Source organism: Hipposideros armiger, unplaced genomic scaffold, assembly GCF_001890085.2.
Source record: "Hipposideros armiger isolate ML-2016 unplaced genomic scaffold, ASM189008v1 scaffold_1658, whole genome shotgun sequence".
In the NCBI taxonomy this organism is placed as follows: Eukaryota; Metazoa; Chordata; class Mammalia; order Chiroptera; family Hipposideridae; genus Hipposideros; species Hipposideros armiger.
In genome coordinates this window covers 11,838-36,299 of record NW_017733008.1, presented here as the reverse complement: position 1 = coordinate 36,299, position 24,462 = coordinate 11,838, and the positions used below count along the sequence as shown (strand labels likewise).

Below are 24,462 nucleotides of genomic sequence, written 5' to 3'. Positions count from 1 at the left end.
CTTTTGGTTTAGGTGCTGCTTTTCCATGTCACCACTTGCTGGCACTAATGAGGCAATTCAAGGCACCCATAAAGTAATTTTTTAAAATTAATTTGAGTTCTCATACTAGAATAATCTTATAGTGCTGGTTTCAATTTACTTTTTTGGCCCATTTTTGGTAGGAAACAAAAATTGTACCTTCTAATCAAACTGTTCTTTTTCCTCCTCCTTCAGAAATTGATGATCTTAGTTAACTTGACTCTCCTCCCTTTTCTTCGCTTCCCTCTCTCCTGTTCTAGTGGATATATGGTCTGTGGGATGCATTATGGGAGAAATGGTTCGCCACAAAATCCTCTTTCCAGGAAGGGACTGTATCCTTGTACCTTTTGCTGCAGCTTTACCTGTTTTGTTCTCTGTCCCTTTAAACACATAATGATTTTACCAGGAGAGTAAAGATAGAAGCAAAAAGTTGGGTAAGTGGTATAATTTTTTTTTTAAGTGGTGATTTCTGTAATCTGACCAGTATTGAAGACTACTTACCACAATGATTTGTTTTAATTACATTTTAATGGGCTTTTTTCTTCTGAAATTATTTTGTCTATAATTCAAAGTATTATATGTTATTTTTCATAAATAAGAGAGGCCACCAAATCTCAAGTGATTCATACATATTTATTTTTATAACTAGAAAAATAAGTCACTATTTGCAAGTATTTTCCATCAGCTTTTTAAAAGTGTTTTATGCTTCCACAGCATTTAGGTATAATAATTTCTCTCCTGGCTGACATCCTAAGCTTTTGTCTACAGTTTCACTGATTTGAATTACTCTTGACACTATATCCAGTCTTAAGTAGGTCAATATAGCATTTTCTCCTTAAAACATGAGCCTCCACATTTAACAATCATAATTATTATTCAAATTGCCAGATGTCTGATGGGTTTCAAATAGGCTTCCCTCACTTGACTTGGAGATGTGAGTTAGACATAGATAATTGCCTTTTCAATGAAATTTAGAATTTTAAAAAGCAGTGTTGATTTGAGTTCTCCCACTGAGTCCTGTACTAGATTCCATCAGAAATTTCTGAGAGCGAGATCTATGATCTGGAATTATTAAATGAGCTGGTATATTTCTGAAATGACCAAAAGCTAACTTTCTAACCAAGGCACATATTTGTGATTATAATATATAGATAATAAAGTTTACATATTAACAGAGAATATGCTTTTATGAATACAGAACTACTCTGCTAATACACAATAGTGAAATCTCAATACTGCAACAATTGACAATTTTAACAGTGATAATGAAAGATTGAGTTTAGTGTATTTACTACATATATCTTTTTTTTGGAAATTGTCAATAAACATGTGGTCTACACCTCTATTAAAATATTATAGTTGATTAATAAGAAAGCTCTATTAAGGAACTCTTTTATTACATAAGAAATAGTATGACTGTTATTTAGTAGAAATAAAAGAAGAAGAAAAGTCCTATAGTAAAAGAAAATCTGACTCAATAGGAAGTCACTATCACAATGAACATACATTTATGTGGGCATTTATTAATTCTGCTGGATATTAATGAGATACTCTCTAAATTCCAGTAATAATGTAATAATAATGACATCTCTAGAACCATACTGCCCAGTAGGTAGCCACTAGCAATATGTGGCATTCAGCACTTGAAATTATGGCTAGTCTGAATTGAGATGTGTTATATGTATGTGTAAAATGCATACTAGATTTTGAAGATATAAAAAGAAAGCATGTAAAATATCTTGTTAATAATTTTTATATTGACTATGTATTGGAATGATAATATTTCATTATATTTTCATTTTACTTTATAGTAATTTTTATATTTTGAGGATTAATTATATATATTCAAATGAATTGATTTGAACACGGTTATAATTTATATTCATATTTAAATATACTGATTTCACACAAAAGTGGGAATTTTTTTGTGCTTTTGCCTTAAGGGTATAACACTTTTCAAAACCACCCTCCACCCCAGGAGGAACTACTCATTCAGTACTTAAAGTGAAGTCACACAGCCACATATCTATAACGCATTGCCAGTGAAAGACAAAAAGTCACGAAAGAACTCATTTCCATGTGGCATCGTTGTCACAGGTAGTTTGATCTGCGTAGCATAGTTCTCTGTGATTTAATTTAGCTCTTCAGATATTTATCAAGGTTGCTTTTCACCTATTTTAACAATATTACATTTAAGAGCCAATAAAATGAGGAAAAAACAAAACACGTTTCAACCTAAAATAACCTTTTGGAAAACCAAGCAAAGATTATAATACCATCTTAATAATTTTGCATTCTTTCAAAAACTGTTCTCTTGGAGATATTTTTTTCCTTTTATTCTAGTTGATATTTAGAAAAATATTTGTAACTGAAAGCAAATTGTGCAAAATCAAAACATAAAATATATACCCTTGATAAGTTTGATTCTATAAATTGAACAAATCATAATATAGAAAATGTATACAGTGATAAGGATTTGCATTTTGAATTCCTTTATCTCATGTGATGATTATATAGAATATCGGTTATGATAGCCTAGTGCCATTTATGATAATGAGCATAAATGAGGACCTAAAAAATAAACAGGGAAATTACATAAAGATATTTATAGTGGAAAACATCTTGCTTAAGTTAAATTCTACTTAAACATGGGTAAATAATTTCCAGATGAAATGAGTTAGAACTGCCATCTTATTGAAAATGTTGCAATTTGGATTTAAATCCTTAGTTCATTTTACCTATGAGTATAATTAAAATTGTATTTCAATGTCTTAAGTCATGGCCATATTTTGAAAATAAACTAAACCATAGAAATTCCTATTAAACAATGGATTCTGTTTTTTGAGTGGAATTGTTTCACTACCTATATATGAAATTATTACCGTTTTACGAGTAGAGTTTCTTACCAAGAATAGAGAGATCAGAGCACTGAACTAACTTCACTAAACCATGATGTTCAGACACAGGTTGAGGAGCTAATGGAGGTTATGTATGGGGAAAAGAAACATACCAATATGCTAGCATCTAAATGATTCCAGCATTTACTGGAAGTAATTTCAAAGTTCAGTATAAGCTAATTGATACCTTAACTACTTCCAAGATTCTTCAGAGGCTTAAAAAAAGTCATCTATTCTCTTACCTTTCACTTAAAATTATTCAGAGTAATCTATATGGAATTTCTCTGAGGCAAAAAAATGGTGTGATAATATTCTATCATAATCAACATTATTCCTCTTTCTCTGCATAACTTTTTCACGTTCTCTTTCTTAATCTGAACCTTAAGCAAAAATAGCAAAACACTTTGACAAATCGAGAAATCTTATGAAATTGTCACGGATGGCTAAAGTGTAAGCTACTTCCCCACATTAAAACTGTCTTTGCATTCGAAAAACCTGTGTAGGTTTCTTGGCTATTGAGATATGATCCAGGTGATATCACAGGGTAGTTTTTGAGTTAGTAAATGAGAGTATTGGCTAAATAAATAAATATACATATTTGCTTTTTCCATTCATTAGTTTGCTAATTTTTTAATATCCAAAGAAACATTTATAAAATATTTAATTTTATTATATAAAGAGTTTTTTTAAAATAATGCAAACATTCATTATTATACACTCAATTTCACTAGTGTAATGATTAATACCTATTTCATGGCATATTTGTTGACATATAGTATTGTTAAAAAGTCTTAGAGCCATCCATGCTGAATTCGAGTTAGAGAACAATAGATATATCAGGTCCATTTTTTTCTTTATATAACCCAAAGATCATATGACATATCAGTGACTCTACATTTCATTCAGATTTTTTTTAATACAAACTTACCATAAAGCAGTTTTACAATGGTTTTTTAGAAGGTTTGGGTTTTTTTGTTTGTTTGTTTGTTTTTTCTTTCTTTAGGACTATCTAGTCACTTACTCCCTTCACTCACTTCAAACTCCAACCAGGGCATGTGATATTCTTGATTACTGAATGCGCATATACTACCAGCATACTTTTCCTGAGTTCTTTCCTTAAACCTGCTTCTTTTAGATACATTTTTTTCTACTTTGTTATTATTTTTTTCATCCTACTTCAAATTGCAGCATCTTCTCTGAGCAGGGCTTGTAATGTAGAGTTCTTGGTCAGAGTTCTCTGGGCCTGGGTGGTATTAAAGACAGGCACCTCATATTCATTTGAAACGTCTCTAGACCTCAAGTATATTAGCTCTAATTAATGCTGACAGTTGGGCTGCTACAACACCCTCCTCTTGCCTCTCCCTCTGAAGACATGAGAGATTTTAGTTAGAATGAAAAGGATATATTCACATATCCTTGCCAAAGAGCCAAGTTGCTAAGGAACAGGTAAATGATTTTTCAAAAATATATTTGAAAAACTAAAGAAAACGCCCTCAAATTAATTGAATGTCCTATTTTTCAAGCTCAAATATGAAAATTAGGAATAATCAAAGTAAAATAAACAAAAATTGGAGGTTGTAGATTATAAGATTTTTCTAGTGCAGATAGATATTCTTAATCCTTTTTACCTCCTTGAAATAACTGTGTTTACTTCCTAATAAACTTTTGCAATTAATACATTACTATAGTTTGAGTGTATTCTCTAATATGAAGGTAAGACAGTGTTATCTCAAACACTGTATGATTTATGACTTTAAATAAAGTTGGGATGTAAAAACCTGGTAACCCTCCTTTCACACCAAGCAAATTATAGATAATCATGAACAAAAAAATTAGATTATTCATTTATTACGTTTTTGTATTTGTGTAAAAGAATATATTTTAATCATTAATTTGCTTATTATTTTTCTCTTTTATTATTACTTGCAGAAAATTTGAGTGAGAGAGGAATCACTAGAATGGGAGCTGTAGATGTTGAGAGGATCTGAAAAGATGGAAGGAGGACATAGTTATAAGGAGAAAATCCCTTCTTCAAGGTGTTTAGAGAGACCAGGGTCCACTAGAGGGCAGAAGAAGACATAACGGTCATAAAAGGAGTTCCAAGAGGTACACGGGCAAGTAGGCAGAAAGTGAGGGAGGACAGAGAGAATGGACTTCTGGGGTGGAACAAAAGGCAAGAAATTGAGGAGCTGGACCTGGTCAACTCTTTGATATCTTAGAGAGGAAGCTATTAAGTGGCATCCTGCACAAAGCTTCACGAGGACTGCCAGGGCCCCGGGAACTTCCTGCCTCTTGGAAATATATATAGAAGGTTTAAATACAAGCACATTATTTTTTTTCCTATCCCTCTACAGTTCTGTAGACAGAGTACTGAGTGATCTTTAAAAAGGAAGTGAAATATTGAAGGGAAAAAACTACAAACAATAAAATGCATTCCTTAGGGCCGGCTGAGTGGCTCAGTTGGTTAAGAGCTCGCTCAAGAGTGTGAGCTCTGAGCAACAGCGGTTTGAGTCCCGGCCGGAGCTGAGCTGCCGCTGAGCTGCCAACAGGTGGCAGGATGGCTCAGCTAAAAAAAAAAATGCATTCCTTAGTCATTACTGTGATATTCCATTTAAACTGCTACTGGTCCGTTTGGCTCTTAGGATAGAGTTCATGAATGGGGATACCTACTATGGGACTTTCTTCCTTCAGCAGTCAAATAAGTGTGGAGCTCATATTGGAATAGGGCTCCAAGAACTGGCTCCTGGTCCTCTTCACTTTAGTCATGTGACTTGTCTCCTAAATGTCAATTCACTTTATAATATCTCCTTTTGCCTTTTTTACAGGGTTGCTGTGATGATAGTCACTTGATACATATAAAACATTACATGTTTACAAACATACATGTACCTGTAAATACCTTAAAAAATAAGGAGCTCCAATTTTTACATTAAAGTTGGGGGAACTTTAGCCTACATAACCTTCAAATCGAATTCAGTAAAATATAAAAAATAGAAATCACTAAAAGTCCACCCATAATAAAAAAATAATATTCTCTCAAATGATGAGAAACCAAATCATACGTGAATTAGACAACAGTGAAAGGAAAGAAAAATGAATAGTTTGCTACTTACTAAAGCACTTCTGCAAGTTGATGCACAGAATAAAGTGAGGATACTTATGTGGATCTTCAGAGAGCTTGTATTTAATTTGGTGACAATGTGAGATATTCAGAGCCAGCATTTACTATTTGTTGATCAGAACATGAACATTTTAAAGAAAAAGTCATTTTTCCACATTAGGATTTACTTAAATTACTATTTTATTACACTGCAAAATTACATGAATTTTGAAGGCTGTTACTTTAAAATATTTTGGTGCAATTAAAAATTATTTAAATGTTTTTATGGTAAAATATTTTATAAGTCTATAATATTTTATTAGTCTATAATTTATTTATAATATAAATCTAAAAGTTTTCTCCTTTATAATAAGTTTCAATGGATTTTTCTGTTTTACAGAGAAGTGAATCAAAAAGATAAAGCCTTTTAAATAAAGATTAAAAATTAAGAATATGATGGCATAGAAGTTACAAAGCAAAGCAGGTTGAATAGGTAGACTCGAGAATATCTTCCTCTGATTTCCTGGCAGTAAAATATTTAGCATTGTGTTCCATAAATATGGTTTATTTTTCTTACTTAGAGTCACATATGTAAAATACCTTCTTGGTTTATTTATGTATATTAGTAGTCTTTTATAATTCCATTTTGCATTGAAGTTTAAAACAATGTGTTCTTGTTAAATATCTAATTAAATTTATAACTTTTAAAACAGAAACTTTTCAAAGAAATGGTGTTAGATTTTGCTATTATACATTAAAGTGTCCAATGAAAGAAAACATCAAAACACATTTTCTGAACCCTAAATTAAGATATAATTAGGTTAAGGAGAAAAGCAGTGCAGTCTCAAAATCGTGTTATCAGAACCACTGAAATACCTATTTTCCAGGTTGATGGATTGAAGCTCACAAGGTCCAAAACCATTTCATTGTGGATCAGAATCCAAGCCATTACACAGATGTAAAAGTAACAATGTAGTGAGTGCTTTGTCTAGATTTCAGTTGCCAGGCCCTACATCATATTACTTCTATCTCTTGGCTATAAATGGAAAAAATATAATTTACTATAATCTAATGCCTAACATATGATACAACACTTGAGATTTTCTCACTTAGAAAATGAATAACCATACTTTGGGAACACCAAAACTGACCTAATATTTGCTCTAAGGAAAGTGATTCTGCTTTCTGCATGTGGGAACCCTGATGATGGGAGGGGAAATGCAATGAATCAGAATCATAAAAGCAACCAGAATTCTAGCTGGGTAGTATTAGTATACAAAACTCGTGTGGAGATCCGAACACTGTATCAGATTGTCTCAGAAAACATCAAAATCCAGTTTCCAATGGTGATTGAATTTGCTAATTTCTTCTAAGATTTATGCACAGTATTCATTAGAATATCTTGAAAATTTTATGAAGTAATCCAGTCACCTTGATAAACACATTATGTATTAGTTGAGGGAAGCTTTACCACCACACCCCCTCTGTCCCAATAAGATATAGTATCAAATTCTTGTATTACCTATTTCCTGTTTTAATTGTGATGACTAATTCATAAAATGTAGTGCAATAGCTTTATCTTGAGAATTTATCCTTTCTTGAATATATAAAACTCCATATAAATTCACATGCATATATTCCATTTTTGTAATACATAATAATAAGCTTGTCATTTCCAGGCACAAGGCTTTACACCTAGGTAGCATATGCTGGGATAGTCTGTAGGAATAGTGATTAGTGAATAAAGTTAAACGGGAATTGGAAAGGTTTCCAGAGTATTATCACTTAGAAAGTATTCATTAAAATAACGAAAATGGAATTCAATATATATTCATCAGTAGTTCAGATGTCTAGTTTATATCTCTGCATAATTTTTATGCAAAAGCTTTGTGATCTATTAAGTCTATTTTGGGTTCTGACATGAAGATAAATGTCCAAAAATGTTCTGCTTTTACTTTAAAATATCTATATCCAGTGGAGTCACACAAAGGAGAAGTGGGAAATATGCCAGTTTTAATACCAGTTATTAAAGCAACAGCTGTCTAGAACCAGTTGAGCCTGAAGCAGCATCATGACTGAGATTCCATTTAAGCTAATTGATATATTATATACAATATATAATATATAGATATAAAATAAATAAAGCCTTTCCTATATATCTATAATTCTAATATATATTTAATTCATGATGATACATAACTAATATTTAGTGAGAATTTACTATATACCAAGGAATATGGAAGGATCTTTATCAGGCATAATTCTTTCAAGTCTTTTGAAAATTCTACATAATAAATACTATTTATCATTTACATTTTAGAGGATGAAATTGAGATTTAGAGAGATGAAGTGACTTGGCCAAGGTTACACAGTTAGAAAGCAATTGAACTGGTTCTGCAAAAAAAAAAAAAAAAAAGAGTATCTGTCAGAGATATCACAAAAAAGAGTTTCTACATTAAATAAAAAATAGATAGATGTTTTCTAAGTCCCAGATAGGTTTGTGGCAGAAACAGCTTTTCCCCAAATGTTTGAATAGATACAGGCAAGAGAAAAAACCCTGCTATTGAGTTTTTAGCTCTCACTATTGGTTTTGTCTGTCTCTTTCCCACTATCTATACAAAACAGATACACTGTAAATAACAACTTAGTCAGACTGGTCACTGTGGACAATATGATAAGAATACTTGCAATTCAAAAACAAGTACGTTTTCAGAGATCTTTTTCTTTTATCCTTTAATCAAAAATCTCATAATACCAACCTGTCGTGAGACAGATATTATCTGGAATTACAGATGCATTAGTAATAAAGGGATGCACAACTGTTTGCTCTATCTTTCCCTGATATTTCTGCATGTCACTTGCTTTCCTAAGATGGAAGCAAAACTAATTTGCTTCTCTGGGTATGCTTATCACCTTCAAACCCGTAACCATTCCTTTGCAGTGATCACTCTGTCTAGGTGTTAAGTCAAACTATGGAAACTTTGAGTTTAACCTGAGTGAGATTTTTCACACTGGAAAGAATCTCATGAGGAATCCTTTAAGGTCACTGCCAAATTACAAGACGTAATTTGAAAATAAGTGGAGCAAAACTATAGTGTGTTGCTATCATAATGTCTTTTCCTATTTGCTCCCCACTCCACGTCCCTTGTTCTTCTAGGTAATTTCCTGCCCCTGCCTCCCCAAAAATGACCTATTTTTCTTTCTGACTTTTCAATAGGAACAAGTGAGTAACCAACGATAAAGAGAGATTTCACTTTTTTGCTTCTCCTTTCCCCATTTTGCCCATCCTGTGAATCCTCTGCTCTAGCTTCCTGGTTTTAAGCTCTGGATGATAACTGACAATAGCAGAGAGACCATTATTTTAGGTTTCATTTCCTTCACAGTTTCAGGAGTGTCAGCTTTCTAGTCATGTTGTTTATTTCATGTTGAACCATCCCGTTTTGAAAGCCAGCATTTCTTACCATTATAAAGCAACCATGTTTATAATACGGCAATGTTTCCTGTTTAGAAACTTGCTCCTCTGATGGGAATTGATGAATCTGAATGAGCATATTCCAAAACACTCATTCTTGAATGGGCATTTTATTTCTGGAAGTGTATTCATATTTATAAATAAGAGTAAATGTGTTTTATAAAAGAAACCCTTTCTTTTGAGGTTGCTGGCAGCTTTTCTTTTTTCCAAGTATGGTATACAAAAGAATAATAAACTAACTGATTTACATGTTTCCAATATTGACACAATTTAGAATAATTTGCAATAAAAATCAGTAGGATTCTAGTAGATGAATGCAAATTAGACCTTTTAAATCGAAAACTGAAATTAATCATTGAACTATAATTGCAAAGTAATGTTATCCTATATTGGATGACACTGAGTGGCATGATTACTTTAGTTCCATAGCAGAAAGGGCCCCAACATTCTTGTTTTCTCCCCATTTCACAGTGTTAGAACACTAATGATCATTAAGACTGGCCTCTCATCCACTCAGTGAAAGGTGAAACCATCACTCTACGGCATGGGTAGCCAAGGGTTTTCATTTATTTGCTTTTCTATTCTTGCTTTCTTGTTTATCTTCATGTAATTTTTGTTTTCAGTTGACATGTGGTCAGTAGGGTGCATCATGGGAGAAATGATAAAAGGTGCAGTGCTGTTTCCTGGCACTGATCGTATCCTTCTTAGCAGCCAGTGGTCTCTATGGGAGTCATTCTCAATCAATTTACTTTGGTCTCAAGTATAATACTGCTGATGGTATGCATTCGCTGCCCTTAGAAGGATTCTGTGTAACTCCAATGTCAAATATTTACCAGCTGGCATCATGGGAGAGTAACCATGTCTCCTAAGATCTTATGTGGATAATGCAGCAGCAAGCATGAAACATTCGGCATGGTATCAAAAGGTCTGCCTTAATTCATGTTCATGAAAGTAATTACAATGATATACTCTATTGTCTTTTTGTTGTAGATGGTTCAAAATTAAGTTCTATTCATAGCTAGATAATCAATGACAAAATATTTCAGTTTTAAGACTGAAGATTTATGCTATTATATCATAAGAAATATTCACTTGGCATCGAAGTCTAATTATGTCCACCCATGAACCCATGAATACAATTGGCTTGTTTTAACACATTCAGAGAGCATGCATACGAATTTTATTTTTAAATTGATCAACCTCTTCTAAAATTCTTTTTTTCTCATTCACTTCATTTATAGGAATAATTGTTCCAATTCCTGCTATTATTTTCTCCATGTTATTAACAAGTGTAATAGTTAAGACCTCACTAATTAATATTGTTTATGTAAAATATCTGAAGAAATAAATTTATATCACTTAGGCAGCAAATAATTAGCAAGTGAAGATTCCAGAGGCTCTGCAGTAGTAAACAGATATGGATACTGTGTGATTAGTATATAGGTGTGCAATAACTTATTTGTTTTTAGTTAAATAACCTCTTACACTCAGTCATTTATGAAAACATTATGTCATCATACTAAAGGTAAAATCTCTGCTTAAATGATCATAATTCAAAGTGAAAATTGAACCTATAATATTGGGATTTAATATAAAATTAAACTATTTACTAATATAGTATATCCTAACCATATTATGATTAGCCATTTGCTTTGAGGATTAATATATTACATATATGATTATATATGTATACAAAGGGTGCCCAAAAATGTATACATATTTTAAGAAAGAAAAAAAAACTGTGTTAAAATTACACTGATGGTAACCACTTTAAGCACCTCTTGTAATTGCAGCAATCAAATGTGACTTGTAATTATCTTTTGTTATCGATATACATTGAGTACTATAATTTTAATATAGATTTTTCCTTGCTTAAAATGTGTATACACTTTTTTGGCACCCTCTCAATGTGTGTGTGTGTGTGTGTGTGTGTGTGTGTGTGTATGTGTGTGAATATATATGTCTCTATATATGTAGTCTCATACATGTATTCTCTGTATGTATTGAAGGACCAGTTTAGGAAATGACTGAGTTAGGCACTCGATTTCTCTTGAGTGAGAGAGCTTAACCTAAAATGTTTTATTTAGTGAAAAATAAAGCTGCATTGTTTTTACTTACATTCTGACTTAAAATTTTGTTCTAGTTTTATATATGACCATGTTTATTAAAAAAAACCTTGCATTGCAGTTTTGTCTGCTGCATATACATTTTATTAAATGACATCTACAAATTTACCACCTTCATGTTAATGTTAGTGCTATTTAGAAGTATATTTACTTGATTAAAAACTAAATTCCCTCAGATTTCTAAAAAAAAGGATTTCTTTGATTCCCAACAAATTATAAACTTGAGCTTGACCTTTGGACATGAATATGAAACAGTTCTTAAATTTTGGCTAATCTTAGCTATTTGATGAAAATAAACTCAATCTCTTAACTTTGTACTCTTGGCTTTCTCAGAAGTTCAATGTGGTTGAATAATTGGTGACTGAAATAAATGTTTACCCCCCTATAGATTAAAATGATTGGAATGCATTTTCTATTAAAGAAAATCAAATCAGATTTCCACAACTGAGTTATTAAATACAGATTTACATTTCTTAGAATCCATTTCTTGGGAGAAGATGTAACTATCTACTTCACAATCTCATCAACTCTTGATATTGTCAGATATGTTTTTAAATTTGTTACCAATCTCTTGGATCTAAAATACTATTTCATCATGGAGCTTAAATTTACATTTCGTTGACTACAATGGAGGCTAATCATCTTTTCTTGTTCATTGGCCATTAGTATTTTCCCATTGGTAAAGTGTCTTTTTGTTTTATTTTAAATAATTTTTTTATATTGTATATTTTTTTGTTGATTAGGAGTTCTTTATATAATCCTTGTCAGTTTTATATGTTTCAAATATATTCTCTCCAGTATTTAGATTATTTTTCCATTTTATAGTGATTTTATAATTTGGTGATCTGTTTTTTTTTATGGCTTATGTATTTTAAGAATTCTTTGATGCCTTTATATTGTGTTGTCATTTTACTGTGAATGTTTTCAAGTTTAATTTTTTAAATTAAATATATTGGGGTGACAATGGTTAGTAAAATTTCATAGGTTTCAAGTGTACAATTCTATAGTATATCATCTATATATTACACTGTGTGCTCACTACCCAGAGTAAGTTCTCCTTCCATCTTAATTTTTTACATTTAAGCCTTTGGTTCACGTGGAATTGATTGTTGCGTATGGTGTGAAAGTGGTATCCAATTTATTTTATTCTACTCCCATTTACTGACTAGCTTATTCTTTCTTCCTGATCTATAATGCTGTTCCTGTCACAAGTTTCCATATATTGGTGTGAGGGGTGTTAGATTCTGGGCTCTATATTCTGTTCCACTGGTCTGTTGTCTAACTCTGTATCACTATAACCTTTTCTTAATGAATACAAATGTATAATATGTACTTATATTAGGTAGGGTATATACCCCTCATTTTTTATCTGCTTTAGAGGTATCTTAGCTATTAATGAATCATTGATCTTCCATAAAAAAAATAGAATTGGCTTGCTAATTTTTATAAAAATATTCCTATTGGATTTATATTGGAATTGTATTGAATCTATAGTTCAATTTGTGTAGAACTGTTATTTTAGTTAAGACATTTTTTAATCTTTCTCTTGAACATACAAGGATCTTAGCACACACTAATTTTCTAATTTTTTAACCTCATAAATTTGACAATGTTATACTTTTATTGTGTACAGGTAGAGTTTGTTTAGATTCACCCTTATAATTATCATTTTCTTGGCTTAACAGTACTTCTTACAATTTGGCCCTCTATTTTCAGATTATTTTCTTTGCTCCTAAGGTTCATCCTTTAGAAATTTTTATTGAGGGTCTTTGATAATAAAACTGTTTTTTCATTGGGTTCCTTTATTTGAAAGACAGTTTAGTTGGTTATAGAATTTGAGATTGGCAGTTATTTTCTCCATTATTTCAAACATATTATTCCACTGACTTTGTTTCCAGTATTGCTGGTGAATAATTAGCTGTTGATGTAATAGTGATCTTTGGAGATAGCTTGTCCTTTTTCTGTGACTTCATTTAGGATTCTTTTCTTGGTCTTTGGTTTGCTGATATTTCTCTGCCATGTGACTTAAGTGTGGGTTTCTTTTTATTTATTTCTGTTAGGATTCACTGTGTTTCTTAAATTCCAGCCTACCTCCAATTCCTGAAATTTCTCAGCTTTTGGTTCCTTAAATATTTCCTCTCCCCTATTTTTTACATTATTTCTATAAAAACTCTGTTTGGACATAAAATAGACATCCATTTATTCAATAAATATTATTTGAGCACCCTCTATGTGCTGGCACTTTTTGTCTCCAGGCATATATCAGTAAATAAAACCGTCATCATGAAAATCATGACATCATGAAATTCTTGACATAAAATTTACAATAAAAGGCACAATATATTAGAAGGTGATAATGGCTGAGGATAAGAGAAATAAAAAAGCTAGGATGGGGGGCAGAGATTGTCTCCTGCTTTCTTTTTAAGTTTAAACATAAAAGCTTTGTCAGGTGTGCCTCATATAGCATGTTTTCTTGACCTCATATAAACTTGACTGTACCTTCTTGCCTCCCTTTCATATAGTGTTACACCCAGAAATGGGTGTAATCTTCCAGAGAGGGTCTCACAGAACATAGTAGAGTATCACAACTCCCGTAAGTAGAATTCTATATTTCTGTTAGTGTTATGAGCTAATTGTATTAGCTCCTTTGTTTAAACGTATTGTACTTACCAATTTTAAAAGGAACTTGATATTTTTCAGCTATAAAATACAGATGTCAAATTAAATCATCTCCAAGGCCTCTTCCCAGTTTCAAAAGACAGAGTCAGACCCAGCCTTTTGTGAACCAAGGATATTATACAATTTGAGGAGGGTGTTGTATCAAAAAATAATTAATATTATAAATACAAAATTAGGTGTAGAGTCTTATAAAGGGCCAGTGAAGATGAGAGGTCCCAGAGATTAATGTTCCATACATAATGAAAATTCTTCTATTGTGACACATTTTAATGTTACTGAATTTGCTTATTGTGAAACGTCTCTCCACTTTTTTTGCTTTGTAAGTAAATATAGATTACAATAATAAATAGATTTATAAGACAAAATAGACTGTACTGAGATCCATATGCATCATACTCCAAATATTAGCCTTTGGATATTATGTGTCCCATAGTATCCCACCAGTGAACAAATACCCTTTTACTCAAATTGTCAGCTTTGAGTTTTGTATGTGTTCTGGCTTATAACATTTCCTCTTCCTGTGCTATTTATAATGAAAATGGTTGCTAGTTAAAATTGTGCATTAAATCACTTATTTATATTTCATGTTACCAGAATTTGAGGGGGACTTTTGAGAGGAAAATAATGTTTTTAAATGGAAAGAGAGTAAAAATATTTTAAAGGAACACAAAACTCAAGACAGAACCATGAAAATCTGGATCCAGAACTCTGTCATATGTGTATATATTTCTATCCTGATCTTTACACTTGTCCTCAGAAATAAGAGTTCTCTTGAGAGCCAATTTTATCATAAAGAAATATGAGTTAATTACTGAAATAAATCATCAAATATTTTGAACTTTATATTGAGTATCTTTTGTACTTTCTGTGAGGAGCACCCCACAGGTGCAACATATAATTTCAATCCTTTCCTGAATGATGATGGGCAGAATGCCTCTCCCTTTTCTGGGAGCCTACACATGCCATTTGTTGTAATTTCCCATAGTTTTTTTCAGAAACGTCACATGGGGAAAAGGATAAATATTAGGATTTTTCTTTCCCTGAAGTATATGCAGGTGAATGACCCCTAAGTTTTCCATAGCAAATAGGTGTGGATAAACCTTTGGTGAATTTGAAGCCATCCTGATTTGCATAAAAAAACCCCCTGAAGCACGTTAGTCCTTTATTCTTAAATCTGGGTTTAGGAATTCACAAGAGACTGTTAGTATATCCTACATTGGTGTTTCTCAAAATGTAGTGCAAGAGCCATCTGGATTGAAATTACCCTTGGTGGTTTTTTTTTTATATCATCTCAGATCTATGGATTCAAAATTTTGTAGATCAATGGGAAGAGGGGAAGGATCTGAATTTTGTAAGTTCCCTATGTTATGAATATTCAAGTTGGGGAACCACGGTTTTACATCATAATGCCTAACTCATGGCATGCATGTCTCCACTTCTGTATTGCACATTCACTATGGACATTACTAATTGATCACAGTATTTGTTCCTACAGGACTAATGTAAAGCCACGCAATGATACTCAGCACAGTGCCTCGGCAGCTGGTTGACTCGACAGGTAGAATAGCCTCTCCTGAAGCTGTTCTATATAGACAGTGTTCTTAGGCACTGTTAGAATAACACAGTTAAGAATTTGGAGATAAACACTGATATTCTTTAATTTGCAAATAGATGTCAGAAAATTTTGCACAAAATATTGAATATAAGGCTTAGAGTCAAGTAGAAAGCAAGTCTGAATTCATAAAGGTGTCAACTCTGGAAACCATATTTATAATAACAAAAAGTAATCAATAATGGTAGAAAACATGAAAAGAAGATACAATTTTTCAAAGGGCATAATAGAATGAGGCCATTAAACAACCATTTATGATTACACTTAGTAGTTTCTGAAAGCTTAAATGTGCATAGTATAAATTACGCATATTATGACCTAAAATACCCAGAAGAAGATAAGGCATTTTTCATATATTTTGTTGAAGGCAGCTTGTGATATGTTTTAGAAAGTTCCCCAGCTAAGGAAGTTAAAATGAAATAAGTGCATGAAATATAAGTTCTTAGCTAACTGATAAAATTAACAAATACTTTTCAGTCTTGGGATTTCAGATACTCATATTTATAATCCATATTAACTTTGTTTTATTCATCTATTACAATACTATTTATTAAAGACATTAGTATAGTCAATATTTACACATTATCTTGTCATCATACCCTAGTTATAAAATCAAACTTTGTAATATGACTGTTTTCTATGTAGTGAATTTAAAATTAGATGAGGAGATTGCCAGATAATTCATATAAAATCACATATTTCAATTTTTATTAAAGGCCTTTAATAAATAGGTTGAGGGTGATAATTTCTGAAATAGTAAATCAAAATATAAAAAATATATATTGATTGATTTTTTTCCCATAACTGCAGAGGCTAGAACCTGTAAATATTCAGTTTCTTACTCATATATTTTAAAAACAATGACTTATGAGTTTTCTAATGCAAATAAATCTTTTTACAGAAATAATTTTGGCCATTTCTAAAAAAAAATATTTACCATATTAACATTAACACAGAAGCATGAAATCTAGTTAATTTTTATGAATTTTTAAAACACAATCATGTGGAAGTCTGATGAACAATTTTAAAAAATTACCTCACTTTCTATTTAAAATTAATGAAATCAATTGTTTTATGTAAATATTTTGACCTGATAAACTATGGAGACAGTTTTACAGGTATTCATTAAGTGAATTGCTGTGACAAACATACCATCAATTTTATGGCCAAATTAAAGCAACTTCTACCACATCAATTCAAAAGTTGCTCTTTTCCTTACTGGAATCCTTGGAACAAGCACTGGACTTGGAGCCAGGAGATATGACTCCCAGTCTTGGCTTATATTTAGTTAATCATGATTATAAAGGAAAATCATATGGTTAAGGATAGTTGGACATAATTAATTGCTCATGTTGTGATCTTATGAACATCTGGGGAAACACTTATTACTTACATGTAAGTATTCATGTTAATGGGAAGGAAGAACTTGAAAAAGATTGTTAAAATAAAGGCACAAACTTTTAAAAATGACTATACCACATATTTGCAGTATGAGCATTCAACTCTTACATTGACAATAATAAAGATCTTTGTCTCCCTTGATTTTGTAAGCCATTACATCGAGGACAACAATTGTGTTTCATCTAAAAAGCAATCTAAAGTAGGAAATTACACTGAGTGCTTCTATATATAGGCTTTAATTATAACTTCTAAAAGGAAACATTTTAACTGTCCTTGTTTAACAAATTCCAGAATATTTGACTCTCCTTAAACGTTACTCTAAAAATAACATGGAATTGTTTGGGAAACACTACTTTAAAAGCAATTAATTTCTTACCAAATAACTATAACTATAGCTAATTGTAAATAGAATATAATAGTGTGTTGTAAGTATTTTGCTAACTTTTTACATGACACCTTTACAGAAAACATGACAACTTCTATGCCCCTATTTTTAGTTTGATATAATGTCTAAAATTCTAAGGACGTTTGACCAATGATTATATGATGGCTTGATAGGTCATGATAACCTAACTGTATTAGAAAGTAGACCTCTTTTCATAATTTACAATGCAAGCACTTGTGATTTATTTAGCTGTACTAATGTTTTCTATTTAAATATGTTAAGTAGTTAAAGCTTACCTATATCCGTGTACTAACATAAGTTTTTGAGTAAGAATAACTTTTATAATAACTTTAATCTTTTGTAATTTTTTAGTTTCTTTATTTTTAATTATTCTAATTTACTGCTATATTATCATGAATATTCTTCAGTTTTTCCCACCTCTACTTCATTTCTTAAAATTATACAATCATACACTTTTTTTATCCCAATAACTGAGAGGATATGTAATAGTTTAAATTTTATTCAGCCAGATTATAAAGGAGGTAGGAGAGGATTTGCAATGTAGCTTGATTTTGTCTTTGTTTAATCTCCTACTGCTTTGTTTGTTGTTGTTAAATACAGTAGTTAATTTTGTCTTATTTCAGGACTGCTGATCTTCTGTTGAATTGTATTGAAAAGCTAGGGGTAAAGAGTTTACAAACCTCAATTAATTAATACTATGATAAGTTCTCTGAACTGTTGCAGATTACATTAGCAGAAATGAATTAATTAATTTATTACTAAAATAGAGTTGTAAAAAAATAAATGTGGAAGAGAACACTGCCTGTGGTATTGGATTTAAGAATTTCTAAGGCTCCTACTATTCATTGACACATGGCAAGGAAATTTCCTTGAAATCAACTTCTTCCAGTTGGTTCTCCAGAATTTTCATGGGTAGTATTTATCAATTGCAAGACTGTGATATATCAAATATTAATGATAAATGAAAAAGAGAATCTCAGTCAGTGGATAGGTCTGTCTAAGCCAGCTCCAATTTTGGGGGTCATTAATTTACATAGAGAGTCAATATTTTTACTGTAGAATTCCACATGCTTAATGTGCATTTGAAACACATGTGCTTGGATGGAAATCTGTTGTTTTAAATTAAACATCCTGAGTTTACCCTCATATCTTCCTGATTCAGAGATACAGAGCACTACTATCAGAAGTAAGAAAATAGGTATGAAACTGTGACTACTTTGATAAATAGAAATTTTTAAGTCTTTGATGAAGAATTAATAAACTATTATATTATCAAAAATATTGATCCCATAGATAATGCATATGAGCAGAGAACATTAACAGATGATGAAATTTTCTGTTTGGTAGCGAAAGAAAGGAAAAAATCTTAAGAGGAATTTAAGAAAAATGTAAATGAATCTTATTTAAAATATTTGTGTATTTGTTATTTTTAGAAAACGAATGACTGAGGTAATTTTATGATAAAAATATGTCATATTTTTTCTCTTTTAAGTCACATAGTTATATAGAAGTTTATCTTAATATAAGAAATTCTTGTTATTAAATACATTTTCATCTTTACAATTCAAAGACTATTTCATGATATCCTATTTTTGTTAAGTAATGCTAGTTCTCCAAAAGTGTATATGTTCCAAAAGTGAATTTAAAATTCCAAGAGGATTCATTGCCTGACAATTCTGATTTTATGTTTTTGCCCTTTGTTGCTCATTAAAACTCCACTCTGATGACTGCTCAGGATTCTGAGAAGCAGTTAGTCTCCCAACTAGTGAAAGGCAAAATCTAGTGGCCTGCACTTCTGTTTGCCCTTAACTATTCAAATCTCAGATATTGACCAGTGGAACAAGGTAATTGAACAACTAGGAACGCCATGTCCGGAATTCATGAAGAAATTGCAACCCACAGTAAGAAACTATGTGGAGAATCGGCCCAAGTATGCCGGACTCACCTTCCCCAAGCTCTTTCCAGATTCCCTCTTCCCAGCGGATTCTGAGCACAATAAACTCAAAGGTAAGCCCATCAGGGACAACTTGAGAAACAATGTGTGGGTGATAGACAACATAAGCAAACAACAGAGATGCCTGTTTAACTTGAACTACTTCAATTTAAGGAGAGGTATTTCTTAAAAGACCTTTCATACAAAGGGCAAATGGCCCAGGATTGTAGAATTGTGTGGCTCTTCAGAGGGAAAAATAGTACTAAAGTTTGTGACCGTGACGAGCGTTAACTATTTCAGGGAGCTTATTTAGGGTCTTAAAATTATTTTGCAGTGTAACTATAGAAGGCCAATGTAATACACATTGATATCATTGTTTCAAATCTTCTTGTTACTTGGAAATGTTTTCAGCACAAGTTTTAATGTAAAACCTTGCAGGTGCATGTGTCTGAGTTTTATTTGTATTTTCAAGATTGCTTAGCTACCTTTTTTTTTTTCACTTTAAGAGTGACAAATGAGATACCTACACATTTTATATTCATATCAACATTTTCATTAATAAATAAGTTTGTACTACTGTATTCACAGTTATGAATGTTAGTAACAAACCTTATGATAATAAAGCTGGGGTAGTAATGCCTGAGTCACATAACTGAAGACAAGGATTAAATTTGGCAATGTATAAAGTATAATATAAACGATATCTTAATTCTTATTTTAATTTAGGACATTCCTGAGAAACTAATTTTGAAACACATTTGATTTTTGCACCCGTCCCTTAAAATCTGTGTGAACTTGAGCAAGTTATTTCATCTTTCTTTATGTTTTTTAACAAATGATGGTGGAAAATGTCTACCTTATAGAGTCATCGGAAGGATTAGTTAACTAAATATTTTGTCAAGCACTCAGAATACTGCCTGGCTCACAGACAATGCTCAATAACTGTAGCTAATAAACCCCAAAACTAATAAACATAATAAGTATAATTTAAAATGTGTCTATACAGTACCAAAAACAGAAAAAGGACACATACTTTGAAAATTTTACCTCAATTGTTTGGTGAGCAATTAATTTAATATAGACCTAACTTACAGACTTAGTTTATAGCTAATATAGACCAACATGAGACAGAGAAACTAAAATATGGTGCCTACTATTTTTCAGGATCTTATCATCGCCTTCAAATTTTCATCTGACGGGTTTTTTATGTGTAGCATTGTTTTTGTGTTTGTGATACTTAATGCATAATTGGGTTTCTTCCTTCAGCGGGCTCTCTGACTGTCAGCAGACTAAATTATGACTAAATCTATTGCTTTTTTGATCAACACTGCTTATATACAGATTGAAGAAGAGCTAAGTAGAGAATTATGTCTCTATGATGCTAATTGATCTGTCAGGCACAAATAATCCCTTTGTATGTAGACACTTGTAGTGTAATGATATGGAGATGACAAGTCCTGAATAAATTATTTGAGATAATGACAGCACTTGTAGAAAAACTATGAAGTAAAATATCAACTATCCTTCAGGATACAATTCCAACGTTCTTGGGTTTATTTTTTGGCTTTTTAATCCAATTTGAGCCTCTATGATTGTATAATTTTTACAAATGATAAAATAGTTTACATATTTATTATTATTTAATTATAATTTTAATATAAAAATGGCAAATTATAAAGAATTAAAGAAATAATCAAAGGGAACAAGTTATTGTACTGTTACTAAAACCAGAGCATAAGACATTTGCTTGCAAATGAAAGAATGAAAGTTGAGGATTGAAACCGTTTCTTCTTCCTCATTTTATTTCCTACAAATAGTACTGATGATTGTTTCTTAGTGAGATGATTTGGTATTGCCTTAGTGCATGCCTCTATTTATGAAGAGCCAACCTCAACTCCCACCCTTTCTAAGAGAAGAAACATAGGTGGATTTGATGAGAGAATCTGTTCTAGTGGGGTGCGTGAATCTGGGTATAAAATCAGTTTACAAATCAAAGAAATCTTTGAACTAATAAAGTAAATAAATACAGTCCTGTTGGACCATTAAGGAGCCATTGACATGAAAATGATTAAATATTGAAAATGAATATAAGTATATCAGTACTTCTGTCATTGCTGTGAGCTTTAGAATATCAGTTTGGAAGTAGCAGAAATTAAATCTCTAAAATCCCCAGAAAAATGATTAATAGAAATTAAAAAAAAATTAGTCTTCTAGACTAACTAATGATTGGGGGGGGATAGATATATGAATAAGTAATTAAATAAATATATAAAAAATTTATGAATTAAAATGTAACCACACAAGAAAATACCATCATAGGACATTTGGAAGAAATACATTGCTACATTTTATGATCAAAATTATTAAAAGATATATAAACAAGATAGAGAGAATAATATATTAATAAGAGTAAATGCCTTTATATTGTGGGGACGGTTGTTTTTCCCTGACTTTATATTTTATGTAATTTTTAAATTTTCTATAATTAACTCATATATCCTTAATAGTCAGAAAAATTGATAAAATAAATATTGTCACATATCTATGGATTCAAACACATTGCCTTTTCCTAATTTAGCAAACCAACTTAGGTTTTGTTCTCCTTAATATGAAGTTTTACCATATATTTGGAACAAGTTGAATATTCTTACCATAAAATTTCAAATTAGTTTGGAACTGCATTTTATGTAAAATTATATATATTTTTAGAGATTAAAAATTGAGTGTCCTTTAGTGATGTTACTAAATAAATACGCTTAATGTTTATCACTATATAATATATATTTTTTGTATTTCTGGTACCTCACATTGTACCTGACACGCAGTGAACATTTAGTATCTTATAAATTGAACCAGATTGATCGCCTACATTAGTTTGGTTACTAAATATGGTGGATTCTTTTTCTCAAATCTGCCCCCTCCACTCTGTCCTTAAAGCTTCTGCTCCCATTAAAGCCCTCATCGCCTGTTTCTCCAAACCTCAAAAATGTCACTCCTGACCCCCTGCTCCCTCTACACACTGCTTTAGCTCTCTTTCCAGCTCAGAAAATCTTTTAAAATGAGCAGTCTACACACACTTCATCGGCTTCTTTTTAAAAAAACTTTATTCTTTTAAATTTATTTTTAATTATGTGAGCAATACATGTACATATTCTCCCCTCCTCAGAAGTAACCAGTATTTTCAGTTTGTTGATTATCTTTGTAGACCTTTTCTATGCATTCATATATGTAAATAAAGAGAGGGAAATGCTTGTTTTGTTGAGAAAGGGCAGATTTACACAAATGGCACCATGATCTATGATCATGGTGCAACTTCCTTTTTTGTTCACTTAACAACATGCCCATGTGAGTACCTTATATTTTTAAACTGCCAAATACAATTTGAAGGTACCATAGCTCATCTGGTTGCCTATAGGTGGAAATGTAGACTGTTTTAAATTTTCTTTATCCCATAGCCAGTGCTGTGGTGAACATCCCTTCTGTATGCTTTACATGCACATGTGTAATTGTTTCTCTAGGCTGTATACCAAAAAGGGAACTGCTGAGTCATAAGGTAATCACATTTAAAATTTTGATGGATACTGCCAAATTTAGCCTCTAAAAAAAGCTGCATCAATTTACATTCTCATGACATGAATGAAATTACCTGGTGTTAGTGGATATTATACAACGCCTTTGATTTTTGCAAATCTGATGGGTAAAAAATATCTCATTGTTTCATTTTGCATTTTCCTAATCACTTGCTGAAGTTACCTGATACTTGGAAGGAAGTTGCTAGTTGACCTTTGTATTCTTAAATTCCTCTCCCTCCAACAAATTTCCTTGCCAAAATCAAAATTTTGCTAATCATTTTTTTCATTCATCATTTCAGCCAGCCAAGCCAGGGACTTGTTGTCAAAGATGCTAGTGATTGACCCAGCCAAAAGGATATCAGTGGATGATGCCTTACAGCATCCGTACATCAATGTCTGGTACGACCCTGCCGAAGTGGAGGCGGTAAGGCATAGGTTTATTTTACTTTCCTTCCATAAACAAATCATAGTAACTGGTATTCGGTGGTGAAAACTAAAAGACAATTGGAAGGCAAAAGAACACACAAAGGACATCCATGAAATTCCTAAGTCACAGAGTTATTACTTCCCCTCTAAAAGTTATTTTCTTCTACCTATATTTTAAATGCATTTTTTTTCTCCAGAATTTCCTATGAGAGATGGTGATTTAGTCCAACACACCTTAGCTGTCCATGCAACACTGCCATTTGGTTTTGTTAAACTGTGAACTTTACCAGTGTCTTCTCCTTTATGTTTAATCATCAGCCTCTCCTGATGCAAACTAAATAGCAGAAACCATAACAGAGGATAAGTTACTTTCCTTCTATTACCTCGACTAGATGTCTGCCATTAGTAAAGTGTGGTACTAAGAACATTTTGATTATAGAGCTCTTAACAGGCTATTGGTGACTTTGTGAAGCCTTGAATGAATGAGATGAGAAAAATTGGGTGTACCAATAAGGACATTATTTGAGGTTAATTCTAAATTGACTACCACAGTAAGATGTACCTCCATATTTTAAATCCAGACATAGCTTAAGAATCTCCTCAGAAACATAACTCTTATTTATTTATTTAGTTAGTTTACTCTTTTTCAGCCATTTAATATCTTTTCTCCAATCACTTTCTTATATCTTTTTCTCTCCTTTTCTCTGTGTGGAATCTGGGCTGTGCAGCACAAATTGGGTATTGTTGTCCATGTGTGTTTTATAGGCTTCTTGATAGAAATGTCCTTTTGTTCCTCTTTTAAATGTTACTATCAGCAGTG

At 31.7% G+C, this 24,462-nt stretch overlaps 1 protein-coding gene across 1 annotated transcript in view; it reads left to right on the top strand.

Annotated features, from left to right (window-relative positions):
- The window catches only part of LOC109377948 (mitogen-activated protein kinase 10), a 113,838-nt gene extending 90,132 nt beyond the window's left edge, over positions 1–23,706 (top strand). Inside the window, exons 7-9 of the mRNA XM_019634427.1 lie at positions 279–350; positions 19,536–19,718; positions 23,516–23,706. Of these exons, the coding sequence (XP_019489972.1) occupies positions 279–350; positions 19,536–19,718; positions 23,516–23,706 (446 nt within the window). The remainder of the gene's footprint in view (positions 1–278; positions 351–19,535; positions 19,719–23,515) is intronic.
- The last annotated feature ends 756 nt before the right edge of the window (positions 23,707–24,462 follow it).